Below are 24,639 nucleotides of genomic sequence, written 5' to 3' on the forward strand. Positions count from 1 at the left end.
TCTTTGTTCAAGAATAACTAATTCTGAGTCAGGCTTCTGTGCAAAGCACTGCTATGGTATTGGCCTGGATGATGGGTTTCTGGCAATGTCTTTGGCTTGACCATGAGCCTGTTTCCTCTACTCAGCCTGTTTTCTCTCTCTGAAGACAGTTCAGCATTAGGGGAATGGGGAGAAGAAGAACACTGCCTGAGTATAACAGGAAATCAATAGATGCAAATAACACAGAGAGATGCTCATCACTTATCTTTCAAGGGCTTCTAGCTAGTGAATGATAAAGCAAAATTGACAAAGCAACAAACCATGTCTGATAAAAAAAAATAAATGTGCTGTGACTTCATGATGAATGCTGTTTTGAACATAACACAAATCCAAATTTTTAAGACATGAACAAAACACTTATTGAACTCAGTTATTTCCCTCATTTTGTTATAGCTAATTGGTAGTTCTTTTTTAATATTTTAGTTGGACACAATATCTTTATTTTATTTATCTTTATGCTGAGGATTGAACCCAGGACCTCGCACATGCTAAGCAAACACTCTACCTCTGAGCCACAATCCCAGCCCCCTAATTGGTACTTCCAATGAAATGAAAAACTCAAGAGTCTTTAGTCAGAAACTATTTTAATCACCCCTTTATATTAATAGCAATTTCCATGTCTTTCTAGTCTAGCACAGCTTGTTGTTTGTCTTAACCCTAAAGCATGAGGAGGGCAGGTGATTTGTCGCACACTTCTTTGTGTCACAGTAAAACCTTATTCATGATTTGTGTATTGTACACACATATATTAGATGCTGAATAGTTTTAACTGATGTGAAAATCAATTAAATGACTAAAGAGATTTCTTGCCTCTCTTCCAATGCCTAGAGTGGTGCTTGGTATTAAGTGGGCATTCAGAGATTATTAATGAATGAATATACAATCAACTATGAATTTTTTTTTTGGTAAATTGAGTGTGCTTTTCAGATTTATTTAGCCAATTCTGGAGATTGAAAAACATTAAATTTGCCAAGTAAAAGCACAGCCATGCTATAAATAAGTGAATAAGTGTTAAGCCTTGGTATTTATCATGTTTTCCAGGAGTGTGCTTCCTATGACTCAGCTATCTGAGGTTGATATCTATTTAACAAGGAACTTTCAGATCTTCAAAGCCCATCTATATCAAACACCAACTCTTTAGGTGGTAGGAACAAACTTTTTCAAATCCTGTCTTCATTCATGGGCAACTCAATGCATCAAAAGGAAGTATTTTGGAGCATTTAACAAATATCCAGGTATCTGCATATGCAGAAGTACATAGCTAGACCCTTAAAAAATTCAGTCTTTTGCTGAAATATGTTCAAAATATCATTTATTTGTTGTATGAGCAACAAACATACTTGAATCTAATCAACCCTTAGCCCATTTTCAGAAATCATGGGAAGATAGAGGAACATACTAAATGAAACAGCAAAGATGCACACAAACACAAACGGAGACACTCCATAGGTATTTGACTTTCGAATTTGACTTTCAAACAAGTTAATGGCCTGAAAAATAAAAAAGTAAAGGATCCTGCTCTAGATGAAAATTTCTTCATGTTAAGAATGACTTGACATTATGGTCTAGTCCCTGCAATTGAACGGAATACATAGACCTTTCAAAGACTACTTTGCACATAAACAAAGAAATTTATAAAGGAGTCAGACATGGAATGACATCTTTATTTTTATAAGAATAATAATCTATCATTAAATATTTCCCTAGTAGGTTTAGGCTGCTATAAAAAAAGTGCCATAGATTGTCTTAGAAAATAAACATTTATTTCTCACAGTTCTAGGGGATGAGAAGTCTAAAATCAGGGTGCTGGCAATATCCAACATCTGGTGAGGATCCACTTCCTGGGTTGCAGACAGCAGAATCCTCCTTGTGGTTTCATGACAGAAAGGCAGCTAGGTAACTCTCTGTCCTCTCCTTAACAAGGAGCTCTCACATTAATGAGAGCTCCACCCTTAAGAACTAGTTATCTCCTACAGGCCCCAACTTCTAATACCATTATGGGGATTAGTGCTTCAACATTTGAATTGGAAGAGGTCGGGGAGCTAAGTGTCTGTCCCTGGCAGTTGTGATGAAGGAGATAATGGTATTGTGTGTATGCAGGTAAATATTCATATATACTTGGAGATGTTTGTACAGCAAAGTCCTTAGTGATGAAATATTAATGTTTAAGGTATACATTAAAATACTTCAAAATAAAATAGAAAAGAAACAAAATAAGGAGCAAGTATAGAAAATGCTGATAATTGTTGAATATGGATGATGTGTATATACATGTGGTATTATTATAATATTCTGCTGACTTTCACATAGAAACATTTTAAGAACAAGAAAAAAGGTTCATTATAAACACAGCTCACGGCTCTAATCCTCCTTGGAGGTCATCAACTCTGGAGTTTAGGCTTGAAGAATCATTCTATGCCTGAAGTGCAAGAAGTAAAATCAAGAATCTATAAATGGGAGGGTATCAAACTAAAAAGCAAAGGCAACAATCAAGAATGTGAAGAGAGAGCCACAGATGGGAGAAAATCTTTACCACCTGTATACCTCAAATAGAGCACTCATCTCCAGGATATATAAAGAACTCAAAATCTTAACACCAAAAAAAAAAAAAAAAAAAAAACAAAGAAGAAGAAGAAAGAAAGAAAAGAAAACAACAACAACAACAAAAAATTCAAACAACTCAACCAATAAATGGTCAAAGGAACTGAACAAAAACTTCATAGAAGAAATATAATCAGTCAATGAATATATGAAAAAAATGTTCAGTGTCTCTAGAATTAGAGAAATACAAATCAAAACTACACTGAGATTTCATCTCACTCCAGTCAGAATGACAATTATCAGGAATACAAGTTACAATAAATGTTGGCGAGAATATGGGGGGAAAGGTAAACTCATCCATGACTGGTAGGACTGCAAATTGATACAACCACTATGCAAAACAGTATGAAAACTTGGAAGGGAAACACCATTTAACCCAGTTATCCCACTCCTTGGCATATACCCAAAGGACTTAAAATCAGCATTCTACAGTGACACAGCCACATCAATGTTTATAGCAGTACAATTCACAATAGTTAAGCTGTGGAACCAACCTAGATGCCCTTCAACAGATGAATGGATAAAGAAAATATGGTACATATACACAATAGAATATTACTCTGCCATAAAGAAAAAATAAAATTATGGTATTTTCCAGTAAATGTTTGGAACTAGTGGTCATCATACTAAGTGAAATAAGCCAATCCCAAAAAACCAAAGGTGGAATATTTTGTCTGATACGTGGATGCTAATAGGCAATAAGAAAGGGGGTGTAGGGAAGAATAAAAGTACTCTGGATAACAGAAAGTAGAATGAAGGAAAGGGAGAGGGGGTGGGAATAAGAAAAACAGTAGAATGAATAGGAGATTACTTTGCTATGTTCATATATGAATACATGACTAGTATAACTCCACGTCATGTACAACCACAAGAAAGTTATACTACATGTATGTATATCAAAATATACTCTACTGTCATGTATAATTAAAAAGGAATAAATTTAAAATATACATGTTTATAAAAAATCATTCTATGTATTAATAGTTTCTATGTATTAATAGTTATATAACTGTTCATGAGCTCATACATTTACTCCTTTTTAACTTTGCAATTCTTAATTACCTTGGGAAATTGGGTAAGTATGTAGAGAGCTAATTTATTCTTCTTAATATGTGAATGTGATTCCATCTCACAGTTTTGTGTTACTAATATTAATATTTATTTAAAATTGTGTTATTTCTTAAATTTTCTTTATTACATGCATACTGCTACTAGTTAAGTAAAACAAGACTAACTAGTTCAGATGGAAATTTGTAGTTGGAGTTAGTAAACAAATGTTAGCACAGTTTAATAATATTTAATAATTTTGTCATACTCATGATAAGTTGGATATTTCTAGTTGTGTCATCTACCAGTAATATTCCTCTGAATTCCCTGCAGCCGAAGATATTTTTCTTCAATTTTATGCAGTTGTAAAATTGAATACAGTCTAAAATAAAATGCACTTTGACTCTCAGCTCTTGTTTTATGAAGCCCACATTACACTGATTCCTGGTATATTTCCAAGGCGATGATATCACGCTAAGTAGCCTCTCAACAAATGCATTGGAGCATGGCATACTTAAGACTTCTCCCAATAGCCTAGAAGGAGGTGTTAGGCTTGTGTAAAAAACAAACACACAAACAAACAAAAAACACCTGTTCACCCATCACAGTTTTAATAAATTCTGATTTATCTGTTCATTTTCATAATAGATCAAATGGATTCTATGTTTTTAAAAAAAAATCATTGAAAACATTATTTCTTGTTCTTCAATGAAGCACACATGATCAAATTGGCAAGAAAGAGGCCATTGAACCCTGAGACATTACTAATGGGAAATCATACATTTTGACCCCTCTAGGTCATCCCTAATCTATTCAGAACATTGAGCAAATGGGTATGTCTGAGTAGCTGATAATTTTTTTTCTTCTCAAAATGAATGAAATGACATTATCCTGTGACAAGAAGGGAACATATGTTCTGAGGAGAAAATATGTTTTTCCCAAAGTAAAAAAAAGAAAGAAAGCATATTTATTAATCATAAAATTATAAATATAAAATTACTTTCAGGATGAAATGTATATTTTTCAGTTTCAAAGAAAAAAATAATAAAGATAAAGCCAGAATTCTTGTTTAATTTCCTCTTTTCTCCTGTGTGGGTCTATGGTAAAAGGAACAATTGAATATTAAAAAAATGTAATTGTTTAGGTTATTTTCAGGAAAGAAGACTAAAGTTTAACTGTAAAGGCAGTTTGCACTGTTTAATTTGAATATATTTACATTCAATCAGGAAATGATTAAAGGATACCTAGAAACTCAACAAGATTTAACATATGATGGGAATTTGTTTCACTATCACCTAACACATGGCTGTGTGATATGATAAATTTATTTTTTTTCTACTAAGGGCCACAGATAGTACTCATTATCATCTCATGCTCACCCTCATGATCATGAGAGTAAAATTCTGTACATCATGTAGTTCTTTTTACCATTTAGTCAGCAATTTAATAGGCATTGTGTGAAGCTGGAAAGAGATACCCAAAATGCAATATTTCTACATTACTCTACTAATTTCCCCCCAAAATCTTCATGTTATCAACCCTAACATGTACTTCTTGATCTCATGATGAAATAATAACTATAAATGGATTTTAAAAATTGACAGAATTGCCTTCTGTTATATCTTTAAGCACTTGCGCCTGGGTGCTTTGACATTCCAGGCCCATGTTCACAGGATGTTGGTTCAGCCTTAGTTTATTCCCTGACATTTCATTGTATTACTGAAAACCTAAAGTAGAATATGAAATTCTTTAGGCAGAAGGGGACTTGTGGTGACCAACTAACTCCACCAATGGTGTACTAATAATAGCTACCATGCACTGAGGAAGTATGACCTGCAGGCACTGTGCTGAAAACTTTTCTATACTTATCATTTAACCATCACAACAACTTTTTGCAATCACTACTGTATCCCCAATGAACAGTAAGGATATTATGGTTTATAAATGTTAATTTTCTCATTCATGCTCACTCTATGAGCTAATTAATTATTTGCTCAGTATCCACTCACTTTTCTTATACCTCATTTTTTCTTTTCAGGATTCTATATCTTCCCCACTCTCAGTCAATATAAAGATGATTCTGTTCTGGCTCCAGAGAAGAAAATCTGCTCCAGAACTACCCAAGCAGACACATTCATGGGTACAAGGGCAGGCATGTGCACTACATTGGACCAATCAGAGTAAATTCAAGGAATGTTGGTGTTTGGGGTGACGATTACAGCTTGAATGTCAAATGTTCCTCAAAGGCCTATGCATTAAAGACTTGGTTCTCAAAGTGGTCCGACTGGGAGGCTGAGGAAATTTTGGGAGCCAAAGTCTTGTACAATGTCCTTAGGAGGACCTTCATTGGAGGCATGCCCAGAAAGGGCATTGGAGGATGTTGGCTAGCCCTTTCTGTTTTCCAACTCATGATATGAGCAATTTCCTCCCCCATAGGGTCCCCACCATTGCCATCTACCTTTTCTCTTTATAAGTTAATATTCTCAGATATTTCATTATGGTAATATGAAGGTGACTAACACAGGGACTCAATGGACCCCTTCCTGCAGAGGTTGCTGGACACTAAGATGTAAATCTAGAGTTCATGGTGGCTATCTTGCCATAATTCAGGGAGAAGCCAGAAGGAATGAGACAATTTTTAGTATAAATCATGCCTGAAGTCAGACTACCCTTATATTTGGTGTTATATACATAAGCAAATCTTTTTTTTAATTTAAAGACTGATTGAATAGATTTTTTTCTGCCTTTTTGCACTAGAATGAATGACCCAGACTCTAAGCTGATACATGGCAGAGTAAAAGTTAAACTCTGATTCCTGTTTTAAGCCCCTTTCATCAGTGTCTGGATTTAATATTTAGTTACTTCCAAGTAACTTAAACTAGAATAAAATCTAGTCACAGAAGTTGCCTTAGGTTAAGTCCGTCAGAAAGACACACTGAGTCAAAGATTTATGTGCAAATAATTTATGAAGGACACATTGCCAGAGTAACTGACAGGAGTTGGGGGAGTAGAACATGAACAGAGAAGAAACCAAGCAAAGCTGAAATTTCCAGTGAAGTTCCAACTTCAATCTGACGCCCAAGGTTGTTGTGGGGTGTACATTTCTTACTACTGCAATTTGTCCTGCTTCCACATGGGGTGTTGGGCTTCCTGATTATGGACCAGTCAGCCACTGACTAGTGGACAATCCTGGGTGGAGGGAATCTGTGCTCCCAGTATCTATCTGCTCTTCACAAGTCCAGGAGATGAAACAGCATGAGTAATCCAAGAAGAGTCCTCTGGAGAAGGGCCATTAGAACCAAAACCTTGGCAGTCTACTACAGAAGGTAGTCCAATTGGAGGGGTTCTTCCTGGATACATTCTGGCATAATCATCTTTTCTTGACCAAGATCCTGAAAGTCAAAAGCATGTCAATAGGTGATGTAAAACTGTACAGTTTGTTTCTATATCTTCATTTTCCATTGACAGAAACTTCCCCAAGTCTCTGATTTTCTCCCTTTAATTTCAGGGACCATAGGAGAGAGGTCTCAGGAGGAATCAAATATTCCTTAGACTTCTTAGATTCCAGACCTTAAAAAAAATGTTTCCCTTATTTAAGCTACAAATTCTGTGGAATTTTGTTATAGCATCTCTAACAAACTAATACACATGTCTATCCAAACTCTTATGTCCTTAGTTTTTCATTCCAATATCCATTCCTGGGTATGTCTGAGGAGATGACTATCTGGCAGAATAACAATCTGTCCTCTGCTCAGTGTTTTGTGCTTACTGTTAGGCATTTCAGAAACAAACTCCAGAATGAAATGATATAGTTCATCCAGGAGGAAACATTAAATAGACTTTTATTCCACACTCCCTGGTACTGTGTTCTCAGCAGTCAAGAAATTATTCCCAAGTCTATAGCACTGAGACTCCAATCATATCAGCATGAGGACCAGATGCACTAAAACTAGGATCCAAGTGCATTTATTTTCAGAGCATTAGTAAATCTCCCTTTGAGAAACTAATGTGACTCCATTTTTGAGAAACCAGCCTCTACCTCAGAGCAAAGCCTGTCAAGGAAGGGGGCGTGACCCTTGTCCTTGGAAAAACCCACAGAGCACTCCTAAGCACATACCCACCCTGCTGAGTTGTTTGTCTGTAAATAAAAGGAGAGGTCAGTGGCACCAGGTGTCCCTGACTCAGTTAGGCTAGGTGAGGACCCATAGCAACCCCCCTAGCAACCTCCAATCAGCATGAGACTGGGAATATATCTGGGATGCCATATGACCCCCAAGTAGTTTATGGTGGTTGATAACATGTTGGGAAACCAAGTAGTTTAGCATGTACACCCCTCGTGGCCTAAACCAATCAGTTCAAACGAATCCCCCTATTGTACTAACCAATCACCCGTACCCAACTTGTTCCCGCTATTGAATGTGCTAATCAATGTTAAAAGTTGTTGTTTGATTTTCCCGTGGTATGGAATGATTTGCTGTGTGATGCTGTGACACATAGAGTATCCCCCGCAAACCTATAAAATCTCACTGAACAAAGGACCGGGACTCACTCCCTGGGGCTGCTGCTTTGGGAAGGGTTGTGAGTCCAGGCTCCAGCTTGCAATAAAGACTCTTGTGTGACTGCATCAGATTTGGCTCCTGGAGGTCTATTGGGGTCCCACGAATCTGGCATAACACCTTTAGTCTTGGGTCTAATTTTGACTCGCCAGGTCTATAAGTGCTACTTAGGAATGCTAGGTTAACAGAAGTCAAACAATCTCTGTCATGTCTATCATTCTGAAAAACAAATCTAGAAAATCAAAGTCATACATCTCTTTATAACTGCCTCCCAAAGGAAACAATTTCTTAGGTGATTTTTATTGGAATAGTAAGTTCAACAAATAAATCCAGTGGCCAAATAAAGCTTTTCTAAATAGAAATAGAAAACTGAGTTAAAATATTAGAACAGAGGAAACAGAATGGCTATGTGCATCTCTTTTTGAAATCCTAGTAAATTCCCTGAAGTAGAGAGTGCCTCCCAGTAGGCACCCAGCATCTTTCTTGACATTCTCCACTTGAACCTCACAGAAACATGGGAAATAAACAGGGAAAGGAACTGAAGGTCATAGAGCTAACTAGGTATCTTGCCTTGGATCAAAACAATAAATGAACAGAATAGAAAAGCAGAGAATGTTTTAGAGCAGTTCTTATATGTAGGCATCTAATGGAAATATTCAGAAAGCTAAAAGGTTGATAATATTGCATCAATCAAGAACACTATATATAATTCACTATTTTAACGAAAATATAATTTGTTATTCAATAAAACTTTTAAGTTGTATTCCTCATAATTTATTAGCAGTAATCAAACACAAGAAGCCAAAGACAGGAATAGAAGCAAATTTACTAAAGATAGGTCACTCTTGAGAATATGCAAAGACAGAGAGCTGGAGTCTGCCCTTTGGATTCACAGGTGATTAAGCTTTTGTGATCTCTTCAGGGAATTAGAATGAGAACTTCATCAAGCAATTCTTTCCCATTATTTATTCAGCCAGAAAAAAAGTCCAGCAATCTACAGATAGTGGAAGGTCTGTGTGAGTTGGAGGTACATATCAAGGTAGGAAACCACCCTAACTGTGATGGTCATGGTCTGTGTCTATGTAGATAGGCTGCAATCACCAGTTATGGCATCAAACTTCAATCTACTTTTACTGTGGAGGTATTTTGTAGGTATGACTAAAACCCATGATCAATTGACTTTAACTTTAGGAGATTATTCTAGATTAACTGGGTAGATCTGATTCAGTAACTGAAAGACTTTAAGAGCAGAACTGAGTACCCTAAGGAAGAAATCTCACCTGGGGACAGTAGCTTGTGTGGCTGCAAAAAGCTGCAGCCTATCCTTCCAGATGGGCTATTGTGTTGATTTCAGAAGTGACGACCCAGCATCCACAATAATCTAAGCCAATTCATATACACAATTGGTTCTCCATGTCTGTGTATTCTGCATCTGAGGATTCAAACAACCACAGATAAAAAATATTTAGAAAAAAATTTGTGTTTACTAAACACATATTGGCATTTCTCTTGTCATTATACCTCCAGAAATATAGTGTTACAACTCCTTACATAGCAGATACATTGTGTTAGGTATCATGAGTAATCTAGAAGTTTTTAGATGTTTTTTAGAGTATGTATGAGGATGTATATAGGTAATATGGAAATATCTACAATATTTTATATTAAATAATTGTGCATCCAAAAATTTTGGTATTCATTGGGGGTGGGGGACTAGAGCCAATCCCCTGTAGATACCAAGGAACAACTATATGTAAATGCATATGTACAAGTGTGTGTGTATATATATATATATGAATATATATGTTTTCTATAAATCATATATACATAAATATGCATGTATATTGATATATAGGACCCTTCTGGTTCTGCTTCATTACTTGAATTCTGTATACTAATTATTTGAACAATGAGATTTCAAAATAATTGTTAACTAAGTAAGAAGTTATTAGCTAGGTGACTGACAGTGCAAAACAGAACTCAGAGCTATCACAGAGTTAAAAATTAAGTTTTAATAATTATTAAAATTAGAAATTAAGTTGTAATAATTTTAAAACCAAAGAGAGATCCTGAGGGCCGTGTAACGGCTTTACTAGAGCCCTCTGGAAAAAAATCTAGGAGTTGTTGACTGATTCCAGTGTTTCTGAGTATATACTGTGAAACTTACTCATAGAAAATGAAAAAAAAAAAAAAACTGAATTGCCTTCAGTTGCTGCTGACTGGAGTGAAGAAGCAAGGACAGATGATGCTCATGTGAAGGACAGGCGGACAGGTAGGAAGCTCAAAGAGGGATGGCTGCACTGTCTCCTACACGCTTCCGTTTTCCTTCTAGTGCTCCCAATATTGGAACCTAAAAAGATAATGCAGAGGGCAAAAATAGAGTGCCGAATCCCTGTCCCAGCAAAGCAAGGTGGCTTAGAGTATAGAGGGCCTGGTTTCCCACTGAAAGACAAGAGCTTAGTTATTGGAACAGAGTCCTGTGTTTCTCAGAACATATACTTTTGGCAAAATAGCTTTCCAGAGTGAAACAAACCAACAAAAAGCACACAATTGGATATTTCTGTAGCTTACCATTTCTTGAGTTTCCTATTTTACTAGATAGAATTAAATTCCCTTCTTTTTTAAAAAGGAGGCACTTAGGGTTTGGGGGTAGGATGCTGGGGTTGTGACTCAGCTGTAGAGCGCTCGCCTAGCACATGAGAGGCCTTGAGGTTTGATCCTCAGCACCGCCTAAAATATAAACAAAATAAAGGTATTGTGTCCAACTACAACTAAAAAATAAATTTTAAAAAATATGTAGGCACTTAAGCCCTCTTCTGCTTAACAATTCACTTCACATTCAAGACCTTGTAAATGGATTTTCATTGTGATCCAACCACTTAAAATCAACAATATACTCCCTAATTTCCAAAATATTTTTTTATAATACTCAATGAATCTAATTACATTCTTTGAATATGGGTCAGAACTGAAGACAGAATAGGATTCAATGCAGTCTACTTAAGAGTTAGAATTCTCCCTGTTTAAGGAAATGTACTGGTGGGAATAGAAATCAACACAATTTAAAGTGCTGGATATTAGAAGGTAATAAATGTTAAAATTTGGACACCAACTCAGCATGAAGATAAGAATAAGAAGAAAGTTGGGATCACAACAAAGGTTGGTTTTATGTTTGTTAATTTTGTTGATTGGTTTTAAACAAAACATGAGAAAGACAATAACAAATTTGGTAACAGGTCACTCCGATTGGTTCTCAAGTGTTGATTGTGCAAAGTGTGTCTTCTTCTCTCACCTTAGAGAACAGCCCGAAGTTTATTGAAAATGGCATGTGTGGGGCTGGGCTTGTGGCTCAGTGGTAGAACACTTGCCTATCATGTGTCAGGCCCTGGGTTCGATCCTCAGCACCACCTATAAATAAAAAACATAAACATTAAAAAAACTAATTTTAAAAAAAGAAAATAGCATGTGCGATCCATTATTCTACGACTTTTCACAAGCTATGCCTTTTTCCTGGAAAGCTTTTATTTCTTCACCTTTCCATGGATGACTTATTTAAACTTTCAGTCTCAATTCAGACTAGTATTAATTTAACATATAGGCATACTTCAGAGTATTGTGGGTTGCTCCAGACCACTACAATGAAGAATATAGTGGAATAAATTAACATACACATTTCTTTGATTTCCCAGTGCACATTAAAGTTTTGTTTCACAATACATATAAAAGTTATGAGTGTTTTATGTGTGTAATAGCATTATGTCTAAAAACCAGTACACGTACCTTAATTTAAAAATTCTTTATTGGTAAATAGGCTAATCATCATCCCAGCTGTTCAGAAAGTGGTGTTAATCAACTCCTTGATGCAGGGCTGCTATAAACCTTCAGTCTGTAAAATAAAATAAAATATCTCAAAAATGCAATAAAGCAAAGTGCAATAAAATGAGATCTGCTTGGATAAAGGAATGACGGATAAGCAAGGTCACCTGCAGCAGGGAATGGATGCCATAAACATACCTGGTGTACAGCTTTGAAAGTTCCAAACTTCTGGCCTCATAGGAAGCAAGAAACATATGCCATTATAACATAGATTGGAATAAACCACCTGATAAACCAACAAATGGTATGATCCACATAAAAGGAAAACCACAAACTGAAAGATGTACTTTTTTAGGAATGTTTAGGTTGCAAGAAACAAAATACATGACTTAAACTAGCTCAAATGACACAGGCAACATTTTTACTAACAAATGTAAAATCCTAAAAAGAATAGGTTTCTGGTTAGTCATGATCTAGTGGTTCAACAATGTCATTCAGAATCTAGTTTCTCTTAATTTCTCCTGTGCTTTCTGCTTAAGCCTAAATTTACATACTTTTCAGTTATAATAAAGCAGTAGCAACTGTAGAAGGATTATGTCTTCCCCCACCCTAATTTCCAAGAGAAAGAGACTATCCTCACTGAAGGATAATGAAGCTGCTTTTCTGAGAAACCTCTAAAAAATATTTACTAGCATCTTAGTCACCTGCCTATTCATCAACCAATCTCTATTGCCCAAAGTATCAGATGTGCCTTTTGGCTTAAGTTACTCAAGAGGTGTTACTGAAAGAGGGGTGTAGACTACATGAGGAAGGGGTTGAGAAAAAGAATAAAACAACCCAATGGCTAGGGAGGCTAAGGCAGGAGGATCACAAGTTCAAAGCCAGCCCCTGTAACTTAGTAAGGCCTTAAGCAACTTTGCAAATAAAACAAGGGGCTAGGGATGTAGCTCAGTGGCTAAGGGTCCCTAGGTTCAATCTCTGGCACCTAATTAAAAAAAAAAAAAACAAGAACTAATTAAAAATAAGAGTAAGACCATAGAAAATTTCCTTAAACTAGCTAAAATGACACAGGCAACAGTTTTACTAACAAATGTAAAATCCTAAAAAGAATAGGTTTCTAGTCAGTCATGATTTAGTGGTTCAAATGCCACTATATGAAGTTTCTTGTTAACTTCGTGGCTGGCATGGGTCCTTTAAAAAACAGATTGTGATAATATCTGATCTGAATAGAAGATAGTAAAATTATTCTCAGATTCGTTGATTTTAAGATTATAATATGACAGTGTCTAAACAGGAAATTAGTACGGGGAACTGAAGCCCAGGAAAATAAGTGAGGTCGAAGACACACTTATGACAGTTTTGAAGCTGAAGTCACTATAGCTATCAGCATGTAGAAACTATCAAAAAAACAGATTCCACCACCTTCTTTCAGGGTAGCTCATGTGATAGTATCAGTGTTCAGTTCCTTACCACTCAAATAAAGTGCTTTCATCTAATCAGGGCAGTGTGCAGGGAAATGAAATTGCCTTGGTGGAATTGATTTTGCATTAGCAGTTTTTAATTTTTTTTTCACAAAAAACAAGTTTGGTTCTATAATACTTTGCAAATATTGTGGCATCAAGTCAATGTGCCTTTCTTTTAGGATTCTTAGCTAATAGAGAAAACCATTAATAATGCCTCCTTATTTTATAACACAGTATAAATTATTACATTTTTATAAAGGTTAAATCAGGAAACAGTTAATCTTGAATGTGGAAAAATTCTGAATTTGATATTCTGTGTTGTCTTTTCCATTAATGGTTAAGATTTACATTCTATGTAACCATCACCATTTGATGTTGTATAGTAAGAAACCCTTCACCTGGATAGGCTGCACTGCAGATAGACCACTGGAACAGGAAGAAAATTTGGAGGAAAGACAAAAAGCAGCAGCTGTTCTTCAGGGGCATTAAATTGCAATTATTCATGTGAAACTGGACATGACTGGGAGATAATAAATGGATTGATTATATATTATGCATTTAAGACTTATCATTAACAATTAATTTCCCTGATTTCAGAGAGTTCACTAATAAATAATTTTGTATAATGAAGTACTTATATGAAGACATATGGTTTAAAAGGGAAAGGGAGGGCAGTCAAGTACTGAAAACAGAATTTTGAATCATTTTCCTTAAACACTATTCAAGTATTATACTAAATACATAAATTTCATCAGACCCATTCTTTAATTTTATTGTATACATATTATTATCCTACATCTTATGATAAAGAATTATATATCTGACAGGAGTAAACATCAAGGATGAACAAACAACATGAATCAGCAAAAGGACTTGTTTTGGACTTGTTTTGGACTTTGCAGTGACTAAGTGACTTTTTAGTTGTAAACATGTTTTTGGTTATAGGATGACTAGATAGTATGCCCATGTTAGATAAGTTGATGATGTAACTAGGTAGTGTGCTTATGTTAGATAAGTTAGACACAAACAAGTTTGTTGTAAACATATAGAGTATATAAGCGCGAGGGAAACTCCATGTATTTGCTCACAATCAACTCTCATCGCCTGAGAGTAAGATCGTGCAGTGTGAGCCAGCCACCTCGTGTATTGCTTTGTGTGGTGTGCGAATAAACCAGCATTTCAAAAGGCAATCGAGTTCGTGCTTGGTGTTCGCGTACGTCGCGGTCCGGGGTCCAGTGCAGATATCCGGAAGGGAACTCCTGGTAACCAGACAAGGCTGAGAAGCTGCTCGTGACAGTTGGCGTAGTCGGCAGGATACGGAAGAAGAGCTCCGGAGCAGGTAAATATAACCCACATGGCAATGCACAATTTCTTCTACTGAAAACCTAGAATGACCGTGATCGTCCGGCGTCTAGGCTGAAGGTGGAATGAAAGGGGAGTGCCCCCACCAAAATCCTTAGGAGGACGGTGGTCCCTGTGCATGGGGTGGCTTAAGGAAAGGATAGAGAATTGGGCACTATATAGCTGGCATCAGGGAATAAGTCAGATACCTTATAAGATAGAAACAAACGGGTTTATTGCTTGGAAAATTCATATAGCTAAACTGAGGATCCTCTTAAAAATAGCAACATGGGCTTCAAGGAAGTAATAAAAAGATTTAGGCAGAAATGTAGAATAGGAGAACTAAAGCTCGAGCAAAAGGAATTAAAATCTCAATCGCCATGGCGAGGTATTGAAAGAATTGTTCAGGCAAAGATGCCTGAGTTCCAGAAAGGAACCACAGTTGAGGTAACATTAAGTAATCCTCAGACCGTCAAGCCCATAATGGAACGGGCTGACAAGAAAGAAATCCCGGGAATATTATGTAAAATTATAGATGATATAGATGATGACAGGCTAAGAGGCAAAAGGTTAGTAAAAGAAGCCCTTAAAAATGGAAGTAATAACCCATTTTTGAAAGATATATTGAACCAACTGGAAGCTCCTGATAAGGCCAGCATGCCAGTTTCAGTAATTAAAACATCCACACCCGGACGGGGACGCCCAGATGGGTTGGAACAAGTTATTGAAACTAGGGACTTAACTAGACCTGAAATGGTTCAGTTAAGGCAAGATTTTTCACAGAAAGGTCAGACCGACGGAGACTTTTTGTTTACAATTCATAGTAAGGGAGGCGAGTCTATAAGACTCGCAGGCAAGGAGATGCAGGTGGTTAATATCCAGATAGACAATCCGAGTGTTGCGGACACTTTAGCAAAGATTATACAAGAGGAACCTGACAGGGTACGCACACTTTGGGATTGGATTGCAATAGCCTGGGCAGAGGCCATCCCACATATAGATTGGGGTGCCTTTGAAGGCCAGGTACAGTGGAAGAATCCCAGTGAAGGGATTAAGATAGTAAAGAAGTTAGCTATTTTTAGCAAAATTTATAATCAGTTTCAAGGATCCCCTTTAAGTGCTCACTTAACAGCCGCGCTTAGGAGAATAATTATAAAAGGGGCACCAGAACAGCATAGAATGATGTTGGCAACCATGCTAGCTGGAGCCAACACCCTATGGGATGTAGTTGAGTTCTTAAAGCAACATCGAGAATTACAACAAGAGCACAAAATGTCATTTCAAGCTGCAATGACATTTCAAGCTAAAGCCCGAAACCCAGTCTGTTTTCCAACAAATGGTAACGGAAATATTAAATGTTACCAGACAAAAAACTTCCGTTTGGGAGGCCCGCCTGGCCAGCGGAGCCTCCCAAGAAACAGAAATATGTTGGGAAATGGCAAAGACTGGAGAAAGGTGCGACCAGGACAAGCCTGGACACAAGGAAATGTTGCTGTAAACAACAGACAGATAGGAAGGAGAATGAACCCACAAAGGCCGGTACCGCGAGGAAGTCAGGTGCAGGGCCAAAGAAGAAGGTTTGGTTTAACAATGCAGAGGTTTGGAACACCCAGATGGCAAAACGGCCAGACACCCGGCCGTTCATACAATTAAAATTTATAGTTGATAATCAAGAATATACAGACTCCTTCCTGATAGATACGGGAAGCGAGGTAACAATAGTCAGAGATGATTTTGTAAATAATAAACCAGCTAAGGAAAAAGTTATAGTACAAGGAGTATCTGGACATAGTGCAGAAATGAGAAAAGAATGGGTAACATTTAAAATATATGATTTGGATTATACAATACAAGTATTGGTAGGCAAAGTTCCACATGGAGTATTAGGAATTCAGGAACTCAGGTTATTATATGGTGAATGGTTACCTTTGAAGAGATTGAAGTGTTTTGAAACAAAAATTTTAAGTCAAGTAAAGATTGATCCAGTAAAATTGCCCCATACTCCACCAGTATTTACTAAACAGTATCCTATTAAAGGAGGACATGAAGAGATTAGCACCACAATAAAGGAAATGTTGGAAAAAGATATAATAGAAAAGGCATCATCATTTAAATATAACAGTCCAGTATGGCCTGTTATGAAACCTAATGGCAAGTGGAGATTGACGGTAGACTATAGGAATATAAATAAAGTAACCCCCTCTATGCCAGGTACTCTCCCAGATGTAGAGTCCATTTATGCTCAAATTAGAAATTTTTCACCTACTTGTTTTTGTGCTATAGATTTGAGTGATATGTTTTTCGCTATCCCATTAGATATTAAGAGTAGAGAATTGACTACATTCACTTGGGAGTCAGTACAATATAGGTTTAAGAGGTTACCACAAGGATATAAAAATAGCCCAATTATAGCACATGTAACTTTACAAGAAACGTTAAAGGATTTTCAAGATAAAGGAACTACTAAGTTATGGTCATATGTAGATGATATATTAATTGCTGGGAAAGATATGACCGAGTTAAATAAGGTAAAGGACGAGGTAGTTACATTATTGAAGTCAAAAGGATGGTCCATCAATCCTGATAAAATTCAGGGTCCAGCCACGTCAGTTAAGTATCTGGGGGTGGTGTGGACTACAGAAGGACCTAAGGTTCCGGATGCAGTGATAAATAAGATTTTGGCTTTACAGTCACCAAAAACCAAGACAGAGGCTCAGCAGGTGATGGGCATTTTGGGATATTGGAGATTACATATTCCATATTTGCAAATGATTCTGGCTCCAATACACAGGGTATGCAGGAAAGCTGCGGACTTTGTATGGGGACCGGAACAGAAAAAGTCATTAGAATTAGCTAAGGAATATGTTCAGACATATACCCAATTGTATGTACCTCAACCTGGTGAAGAAATTATAATTGATATAATATATGCCAATGACTTTGGAAATTGGGGCATATATACTAAAAGTAATAGTCAGACTAAACCAGTTGGGTTTTACTCCAAAAGATTTCCTTTTTCCGAAAACAAGTACTCTTTCTTTGAAAAAACAGTGTGGACAGCTTATACGGCGGTACAGAGTCTAGGTTTTGTTTTAACTAATAGAGTAGTTACATTAAGAACTCAGATACCAATTTTGGATTGGGTACGAACTAAGGAGGAAGATTTTAGAGGTTTACCCATGGAACAAAAAGTGTTGAAATGGAAATGGTATTTGTTAACTATAATTAATGATGCAACAGTGTCAGGGAATAATAAGACATTAAGGTTATCAGAATTAGTTTTTGCTCAGCCTATGGTAGAAGTACCGGTAGAGGTTAAACAACCAAAGACACAACCTATTGGAAGATGGGGGGCAGTTGCTTCTCATAAAAATGCATGGTTCACAGATGGATCAAGTAAAGTAGTAGGAAATATCACTAAATGGAAAGCTGTGGCATATCGACCAAGTGATAATAAGATCTTAGTGAAGGAAGGCTCGGATGCCTCAGCACAGTTAGCAGAACTCTGTGCAGTAAAATTGGCCGTTGAACAATCTATCCATGAAAAGAAAAAGTATATACACGTTTTTTCGGACTCATGGGCAGTTTGTAATGGTATTGCCATATGGTCTGCAAAGTGGAAGGAATCTGATTATAAAATTAATGGAAAAGATGTATGGGGAATACATATTTGGAAATTTCTTGCGGAGGCACCTATACATGTAAAGATAGCGCACGTTGATGCTCACACAGGACGTACAGATGAAATATCTAAATTTAATGATGTGGCAGACAAATTGAGTAAATTTGATTCCGAAGGGCTAAAATTGGTGAATAAGGCCCCTTGGAAAATATTAGATAAAACAGATACAAAGATTCGGTTGAAACGTGACCCAAATTGGCATATAAAACTTCCTGAATTGAATGCTGATATTTCGGAGGATGAGATCCGACAATTGCATAAGGAATTAGGACATATTGGAACACATGGAATGTTCCAGTGGTTTCAGGGCAGAAATATAAAAGTTACCTGGGGAGCATGTAAGCGTGCGATATCTGGATGTGAACTATGTGCATCCTCGGTGCAACGTTTCCGGAGAGATCCACCCCACAATAGACCATCCCCTAGAGGATTTAATGAGAAGGTACAAATTGATTATATTGGTCCTTTGCAGAATGGAAAATATGTGTGTACTATGGTAGATTGTAGTACCGGATTGGGACATGCATGTGCAAGTAGACATGCAGATCAAAGCTCTACTATGAAAACTATTTGGAGCTGGTGTGCAGCATATGGATGTCCTTGGAATGTGACTTCCGATCAGGGTTCTCATTTTACTGGTAGAAATGTTCAGAAATTAGCTGACGTTTTAGGAATTAATTGGGATTTTCATTTGGCCTATAATCCACAAGCAGCAGGAAATATTGAAAGGTTCAATGGATTATTAAAGACTAAATTGTGGCAGATAGGACAAGATGTGCCATTTGACAAGGCAATACTGATTGCAGTTTTTGAACTTAATTCTAGGCAAAGACTGCACAGGAGATCACCCTTTGAGGAAACATTCCAAAAGGACATCGATGTGCAGGCAGACGGGGACCCAAACCCAGATAATATAAGACCATATAAGGTGTGGATACGTAACAGAAAAGATAACTCTGTGATTAAAGGTGAGATTGTATCACACGGACAAGGAAATACCCTATGGGTATCAACTGGAAAAGGGGACCTCAGATTAGTAAAAAGCCAAGATGTTGTCACTAGGTAAACGTTTGTGTGTTTGGTTTAACATATGCTTTATTATCCTGATTGTATATTCTTGCTTGTTTTTGGGTGGATATTTTTATTGTAACGAATGGCAGACAGCTCTTTTGAATGGTTCTACTTGTTTTATTAACGTGAATCATAAATTGTTGGCACGGGAGTTGCTACCCTGTTATGTACTTAATTATACACTATGTTTCTGGTAATGGCACCTAGGACTTTGTTACTTTTGCTATTTTTGCTACTTTTGATAGCCCTGCAGTTCTATTCAGTAATGGGAAATCAAACTACAACTCCCACTACTTTTACTACTACAACTCCATATTATTTTGGTATCAGGAACATTAACCTGACCAAGCATTCTTACAAAGATTGGATCTTCAATTATATTAATTTCACTCATTCACTTCAAGAGTGTAATAATTCTTGTGCAGTAATACCACAATATTGGAGAAGTAACAAATTCCTACAAAATTTTACTGCTATTAGATACTTGTTTTATCATAATTATGCATTTTGCCACCATTATAACAAATACTCCGCACCTAAGGGGTGTGACCATTTTTGGGACATCAATACAGTTGGGGTATATAGCCCAATGTTTAGATCTAGTGCGGATGGAGGATATTCTAATAAATATGAAACTAACCCCCTCCGATGTCACCTGGTACCTGGGATTATGGATATGTGGTCTTATAAGCCACATTTTGTGTATTATTATAGGAAACTTGGAGGCAAACCTTTAGTTAAGAGCTATAATGCTACAGCAGCAGTGCTTAATAATCCAAACCTTACTGTATATACTTTTGAGGAGTCTACAGAAGAGAATGACTTTACATGTATAGAAGCAGCAGAAAAGGATGTTGCATCACTGCCTTTTCAGGTTTGGGTGTCCAACAAACAGAATGATTATAATTTATTCGATTATGAATATGAAGAATATGACTATTCTTCATATGATGATGGAGAGGAAGAAGGTTCTGATGAATTTACAACTACAACCCCACGAACAACTACGTTGGGGATAAATTTGTTGCCATATAATGATTCTAAGAAAATGTTGGATGAGTGGAAAGGATTGCCTAGACATTTACAAGGAGCTAGGCCATTGCCTAGATGGCCGCAAGTTTTAGTTGAACCCTACGGGACATGGTGTCCAAAAGAGTTACAGCAGTATCTAGATTCCATGAGCACTAAACAAAGGAATATGTCTATATATATTGAAGATGTGCAAAGCAGAACTCATTTGAATTATACCCATTATGTATCTTGTGTAGCGGATTTTCCTAATTTACCTATATATGGAAAGTTCGAGATTCTACAGAATCCTGATAGATCCTTAGAAATACGGAACCAATCTTATCTTACTATAGATAATTGGTGGAAAGTCAATACCTTAGGTACCGCCACTTGGCGATCACCTGTTGTGTTGACCGACCCTTTACCACAGCCATTTACCCATAACTTGGTTAAACCCGTGGCCACGCCTCCTAAAATAAAGGATAAAATCGGGTATGTTTGTATCCGTAGCATTTTTGGAGATATGCTTAACCGAACACAGGGACAAGCATTTATTGGTAGAGTTTGCTTCCCTGTTGATTCAACCTTCCTTAAGTGGTGCCAATATAGATATTATTATAAAATTGGTAATTATTCATCTGTAACTTATAAGATTCACACACAGGCCTGTAGGCTGGGTCCAGTTTACAGGACGACTGGGGTATTACATCCTGAATTTGGAATGTTTAATCACTCTGGATGGCTATTATTTGAAAACAAAACAAGGAGGTATGTCTTTAAAAATGCCAACAATGAATGGGACCTCTCAGAGATTGTGGATGGCCCGAAATTGGGACAGAGAGTGCATAGTCCAGGGTTACATGATTATAAATTCACCGTGGACGAATACATTGTTAACCAGACAGTGTGGAAAAACTACACACAATATTATAATATATTTAATTGGACATGGTGTTATAATTTTAGCAGACAAAATTGTGTACAGAATCCTCTTCATGCTGTATATTTGAATGCCTCTCATATGCATCTTGAGGTGAATAATACGTGGCATAGGTTTGATAATCAGTCCTGGCAACCTGTATTGGTTGTCACACCTAAGGATATTTTGGAAAAACACTTTTATAATGTTACATTTCTGCAGGTAGATTATACTTATAATGGATCCAAAGGAGAATCTTCAAAGTGGCCTTATTATAAATGCGAAGACTGTACCTTTAAGTTTTATGATAATTTCTTTGGGACTTTGATTCCCGTGTTTAATTTGAGTGATGACAAAATCAGAGTGAATGTCCATAATATGTCAATCCCGATGGGAGTTGATTCTAATTATGTGGACACTAAAAATGTTAGTTTAGCTATGGAAAGATCTATTTGCAGATGGTTTCCACATTCATGGCAATATGTGATTGGTATTCATAGGTCTATTATGCATAATGATTCCACGTACTATGATATTCCTCTTGATGTAAATATAACTGGAAATGTTTCCAAACATTATGAAGGTGGTAATGTTGTATTAGGCAATGAGGAAAAACAAACGAGGGATTATACTTTACATCCAACAGTATATTCTCTTGCATTTGTACCACCAGATTTGGATGAAGTTACTTTAGTGAATTACAAAACAGAAACTTACCTGGTAAATGCTGATGACTACTGGTCATTGAAGACTGGGTGCCCTAGAGCACAGCTCTGGGATACTATAATTAGATACCATGTGGATGTAGCAGATAGAAGAACTCTGAAATGGTGGTTGACACAAGGAATGGATTTCTCTACTTGGCCTAGTAAAATATATCCAGGAAAATTACCTTATTACTGGTATATGTTATTACCAGGAAGTGAAAATGAATGGAATCTTTATGATATTGTAACACATGATGTTTTACATAATAATACTGATGTGTTTGATGCACATGCAGGTAATCATATTATATATAGTACAAAGATGGATATGCAGAAATGCTACATGGAACCGACCTCTTTGAATCCTTGCTTAATTGATAGAGGAGGATTTAATGAAACCAAGGGATGGGTTACTGCCCATTTCCCAAGAGCGGTCCTCTTCCCACGCAAGGAAAAGGACGGTAATTTTATGAAGACTTTAGAGGCTCCAGGATTTTTACCTTTACTACATCAGCCAGTTAGATTTTTGATACAACCACAAGTACAGCCAATTGTGTTACGATTGTCTGTTAGTGATTTGTTGAAAGGTGAAACTGTATGTCCTTCTTTTGAGTCTACTGTGTTGCCAGATTTGTTTTATTCAGTTCAAAGAAATGCAGCAGGACGGAGACCTTTGCAGTTCGCAGCGATTGGCGCTTTCCTGGCCGGAGCAGCTTTGGGGGCAGCAATCGCTGGAGCAATGACGGAGGAACTTCGAGTGGAAATTTCAGCTCTGCGTGGACTTCAGAATAAACAGAACTTTGTTATCTCACAATTATCTAAAAATCTGCACTCCGCGTCCTTGCTTATGGAAAGACTTTCTGCAGAACAGGAACTTTTGAAACATCATGTTGATTCATTAAGTAAGGTGATCGAGACTATGGATGCATCGTGGAATGTACGCATGAAACAATTGGAGGCAACTCAGGAGTGTGAACATCTGCAGGCAATGATCACCGCGGGATTAGAAGAAATAAGACTGTTATTTAGAACTGGCATAGGCATGGAAACTGCATCAGCTATAACCATATTAGATCCTACAAAGGACTCTTGGTGTGAAACTGGTGTTTGCATGATTAATTTATGGCAAATGTCGACATCTAAGGTTGTAATAGGATATCCAACTAAGGCTATACCAAAGAAAATTGGTAAAGATTGGATAATACCATTTGATAAGTTTTATTGGTTGAAATGGAACAATATGTCATATTATGTGCCTAGTGAAGCCACTTATGCGATAGGTAAAACAACTGTTATAGCCTATGATCTTTTCTCAGATGAACCTAGGACTTCTGATATAACTATATCTATGCCTCAGGCTACTTTGTTAGATCTTGGGAATTTTAATATGTTGTCTTGTTATCCTGAACCGTACATGGTTCAACGATGGCAAAACATTTCTTATAGTGATTCTTTGAGTCTGAATGCTGGTTGCCATATACATACTAATGTCATGATGATGGAACATATGAATTTGACCGTTCAGAAACATCTGTTTAGGAGTTTGAATTTTACTAACACGAGAAATGTACGAGTCCTGACTCAGGTGGTTTATTTGTCTAATCATACTTTTGGGTTACATACTTTTGTGCCCCAGCCACCTCTGTCGGAAGAATATAAACATATGATGAAGGCGACGGAGGCAGCTAAGTCCATTTATGCTTCATTGGGAAAGGAAATTGAGACAGTACATAATCAAACTACTGAACTTCTCCAAAGATTCTCAGGAGAAACTCATAAAGTTAAAATGTTGGTTGATTCCGGATACTTGATTCCGCGTGACTTTCAGTATACTTATGATTGTAGTTTTGTAGGTTTCTTTAGAAAATTGGTTCATGCAGATGTTAGTTGCATTATGAGATGGAACCCTTTCCATTGGCTTAAGGAAGGATTGCTATATGTATGTTGTTTTGTATTATTTGTATTATGTATTAAGGTTTGTTTAAAGATCAATAAGACTGCAGGAAAGAAAACTTACATTAAAATGGATAAACTTCAACATTACAGGGACCATGAAACGAAAGGCACTAAGAACATCAAATCCAAGAAGGAGAAGGACGGAAAGATCGAGGAATTATTCTGAACAGTTGCACTATGCAAATTGTCATCTTTGCATCGAATTTCATGTAAATACATGGTTTTTATATAGTGCATATACACTGTTTGGGCAGGAACGTTTTTCTCTTTTATGTAGACTAGTAACCTTACGCAGTGGACCATGGTGTCCACTGGATAGGACCTTGGAAGGCCAAGTGCCCTCTTTGTGTGTGTTTTTGAATCATGTTTGGAATTGTATTTCTGATAATAATTTGCATTGTGATGTTTATTGTAGATATAATATACATTT

At 36.7% G+C, this 24,639-nt stretch overlaps 1 protein-coding gene across 1 annotated transcript; it reads left to right on the forward strand.

The window, feature by feature from the left end:
• The first annotated feature begins 14,348 nt into the window (after positions 1 to 14,348).
• LOC124096927 (uncharacterized) lies at positions 14,349 to 24,375 on the forward strand. Its single transcript, XM_058581013.1, has 2 exons — positions 14,349 to 14,861; positions 19,371 to 24,375. Exon 2 carries the CDS (start codon positions 19,801 to 19,803, stop codon positions 24,373 to 24,375), a length of 4,575 nt encoding a protein of 1,524 aa, XP_058436996.1. The 5' UTR covers positions 14,349 to 14,861; positions 19,371 to 19,800.
• The last annotated feature ends 264 nt before the right edge of the window (positions 24,376 to 24,639 follow it).

Source organism: Marmota monax, unplaced genomic scaffold, assembly GCF_021218885.2.
Source record: "Marmota monax isolate L192 unplaced genomic scaffold, Marmota_monax_Labrador192_F-V1.1 WCK01_AAM20220418_F8-fsc00030, whole genome shotgun sequence".
NCBI classification, from domain to species: domain Eukaryota; kingdom Metazoa; phylum Chordata; class Mammalia; order Rodentia; family Sciuridae; genus Marmota; species Marmota monax.